At 49.4% G+C, this 3,576-nt stretch overlaps 1 protein-coding gene across 1 annotated transcript in view; it reads left to right on the forward strand.

Moving 5' to 3' along the window:
* Window positions 1-242: 242 nt before the first annotated feature.
* BTBD8 (BTB domain containing 8) overlaps window positions 243-3,576 on the forward strand; it is an 82,369-nt gene continuing 79,035 nt past the window's right edge. The window contains exon 1 of the mRNA XM_008068275.1: window positions 243-651. Within this exon, the coding sequence (XP_008066466.1) occupies window positions 503-651 (149 nt within the window). The 5' untranslated portion in view covers window positions 243-502. The remainder of the gene's footprint in view (window positions 652-3,576) is intronic.

Here is a 3,576-nt window from a genome sequence, read left to right on the forward strand (position 1 = left end):
AGTAGATAAGTGGGCCCGGCGCAGTGGTTCAAGCCTGCAATCCCAGCACCTTGGGAGGCTGAGGCGAGAGGATTGTCTGAGCCCTGGAGTTCGAGACCAGCCTGGGCAACATACGTGACCTCATCTTAAAAATGAATGGTTGGCACCAACCGGAAGCCATGGAAGAGGGGCGGGAACAAAGAGCCCGAGGACCGCCCTCCCCGCGGGACCGTCCGCTCCCGGGCCCTGGGGGCGGGATGCCCGCAGGCAGAGGTAAACAGCGCCAGCACGCATGCGCACACCCTTCCCGGTCACGTGCCGGCTGGGCGCGGGCCTCAGAGGTTCGCCGGCCGCTGTCCGGCTGCCCTAAGGGAACGTCTACAAACAGACGAGCGGCGTGAACCTTTCTCCCAAGTGGGCGGATTCGGATCCGAGCGGAGCGCTCGATTGGAAACGCCCCCTTCTTCCTCCGGGGCGGGGCGAGCGAGGCCGAGCCCCGGGCCTGCGGGGCGCTCAGTGAGACATGGCGGGCCGTGGGGGGCGCGGCGCGGCCCCCGGGGTGCTACTGGGGTCCCCTGGAGTTTGCAGGAAGGGGGTGCAGAGGAAGGGGCCCTGTGAGCGGCGCCGGCTGAAGGCGAAGGTGTCGGAGCAGCTCAGCCAGGACCTGCTCAGGTAGGTGGAGGCGGGGACTCTGGCTGCTTCGGTCCCCAGCCGCCCACCTCCGCCCCGAGGCTGCGCTGCCTCCCGGCCCTCCCCACCTCCTTCTCGGGCACCTGCCGGACCTTCGCCAGGCTCCCCACGACTCGCCCCGAATAACCAATCCCGGGCTCCTCTGTCCCAGGTACCAGCTTCAAAAGGAAAACAGTAATGAAAAGCTCGGTTCCCTGCAGCACCAGTTTATGCCCAAGTATTGCAGCCCCGGCAGGCTTAGTTGTTTGAAAGACAAACCACGAAGGTCTGGGTGGATCCAGCTCCTGAAACTTACACAGTTGTTCCCCGTAAGTTTGTACCATTTTAAGAAAAATAATAGAATTAGAAAAATGAGTACGTATCTGAAATGAGGGAAGAACAATTCTGGAGTCTTGGAGTTCTCTTTCTTCCGAGCTCTTTTTAAACAATTTACCAGAAATGTTTATATAGAAATACTTCCTGATTGCAATCTGGCTTCCCCTCTGCACCTATAACTCTCTGTGACTCCCAGCAACTCCCAGCTCTAGCGAGGACCCAAACAAATGGAGGGTGATCCTGAAGTTTAACCCTTGTAAGCCTCATGGGTATGCATCTCGGGCTACTGGGAATCCAGCTGTGGTCATCTCCAGTAACAGAAAATGACGCTTTGAAATAGTATCAGTTGGCTGGGCGTGGTGGCTCAGGCCTGTAATCCCAGCACTTTGGGAGGCCGAGGTGAGAGGATTGCCTGAGCTCAAAGGTTCAAGACCAGCCTGAGCAGCATGGCGAGATTTCATCTCTACAATAAATCAAAAAACTAGCCAGGCATGGTGACGCATGCCTGTAGTTCCCGCTACTTGTAATACTGAGGAGGAAGAATCATCTGAGCCCAGCAGGTCGAGGCTGCGGTGGCCGTGAGTGTGCCACTGCACTCCAGCCGGGGCGACAGAATGAGACTCTGACTCACAAAAAAAAAAGAAAAGAAAAGAAAAAGAAAAAGAAATATTATCAACTAATTTCTATTTCCAGCAAAATATTGACATTTACACTTTAGTGTGTATTATAATCACCTGGGCTGGGCATGGTGGCTCATGCCTATAATCCAAGCATTTTGGGAGGCCAAGGTAAGAGGATTGCATGAGACCACAGGTTCGAGACATGCCTGGGCAACTTGGTGAGACCTCATCTCTACAATTATTGTAGTCAAAAAATTAGCCGGGCATGGTGGCGCGTCCCTGTAGTTCCAGCTACTTGGAAGGCTGAGGCGGAAGGATCATCTGAGCCCATCAGATAGAGGCTGCAGTGACTGTGAGCATGCCACTGCACTCCAGCCTGGGCAACAGAGTGAAACTCCAACTCAAAAAAAAAAAAATCATCTAGAGGGCTTGTTAAAACACAGGTTTACTGGGTCCCAGCCCATACTTATGTGTCAGTTGGTTTGGGGTGAGTCCCGAGATTTTCTTTTTCTTTTTCTTTTTTTTTTTTTAAACATAAAGTCTCTCTTTGTTGCCCGCACTTAAGTACAATGGCACAATCATATCACTGCAGCCTTGACCTCCTGGCTCAAGTGATCCTCCTGTCTCAACTTCTGAGTAGCTGGGATTACAGTGCGATCCACTGTGCTTGGCTAATTTTTTAAATTTTTTGTAGAGGTGGGGTCTTGCTACGTTGCCCGGGCTGATCTTGAACTCCTGATCTCAAGCAGTCCTTCTGCCTCAGCCTCCCAAAGCACTGGTATCACAGTCATGAGGCAACTTGCCCAACGTGTTTTTGTGTTTTTTTTAACAACAAAAACTTCACATGCTCACCTGATCGCCTTGTTTTTTCTTTTATTAGTCCTTAGTTTCACCCAACCACCTTAAATGCTATGCGTAATCTCCAAGTGCAGCAATGTCATTGATTTATTCTACAAATATTAATGAAGTATCTAGCACCAATCATGTATGTGTAGCCTTGTACTAGGTCCTGAGGAATCAAAAGTTAATAAGACATTGCTTTGGTGTTTGTACTTATACTCTAGTGAGAGACATAATGGCCAAACAAAAGTGATAATGGTGCTGGTAAGGAGTGTTAGGGAAAGCTTTATATCAGGGGTGTCCAACCTTTTGGCTTCCCTGGGCTTCAAGTAAAGAGGAATTATCTTGGGTTGCGCAGAAATTATACAATATAGTTAGAGAATATACATTATAAGACTTCTTTTATTTTTTAAATCTTTTTATTATGAAGTTCAGAAAAATGAGAACAATATAAAATTATTGGGGAATTTGACCTTGTTTTTGTAAAACTAATCTATTCAAATCTGGTTCCATCGAAGTGGTCTCAATTCTTAGTGCGTTCTCAAGGTGCGCATCAGAAATGTTTGTCTGAGATCTGCTCTTCCTGTGCTTCATCATTGAAAACAGCTGCTCACAAACATATGTGCTGCCAAAACGCGATGCCATGAATAAGGCGTGATTATGAACTTCAAAAATGGAACCACATATGGGGTCACAAAGAAAATAAATGCTAAAAACAACATGATGTTAAAAGATTTTGTGGGGCCACATTACTAGCTTTCCTAGGCCACCTGTGACCCATGGGTCATGGGTTGGACTTGTCTGCTGTATATGGTGACATTTGAGTGAGCTCTTAGGGATCGATTAACGACTGAATAGGTAAAGGATGGGAAGGGAGAGGCAGAGGGTCTCTAAGCAAGGGGAAGGGCTTTTACAGTGGCACCGGGATTTGCAAGTGCTCAATTTTTTGTTTTTGTTTTTGAGTTGGAGTCTCACTCTGCTGTCCAGACTGGAGTGCAGTGGCCGCTTCCGGCCACTGCAGCCTCGACCTGCTGGGCTTGAGTGATCCTTCCACCTCAGCCTTCCGAGTAGCTGGAACTACAGGTGCACGCTACCACGCCCGGCTGATTTTTTTATTTATTGTAGAGATGAG

The sequence above is a fragment of the Carlito syrichta genome, unplaced genomic scaffold (assembly GCF_000164805.1).
Source record: "Carlito syrichta isolate Samal-C Ts95f unplaced genomic scaffold, Tarsius_syrichta-2.0.1 Scaffold309922, whole genome shotgun sequence".
Classification (NCBI taxonomy): domain Eukaryota; kingdom Metazoa; phylum Chordata; class Mammalia; order Primates; family Tarsiidae; genus Carlito; species Carlito syrichta.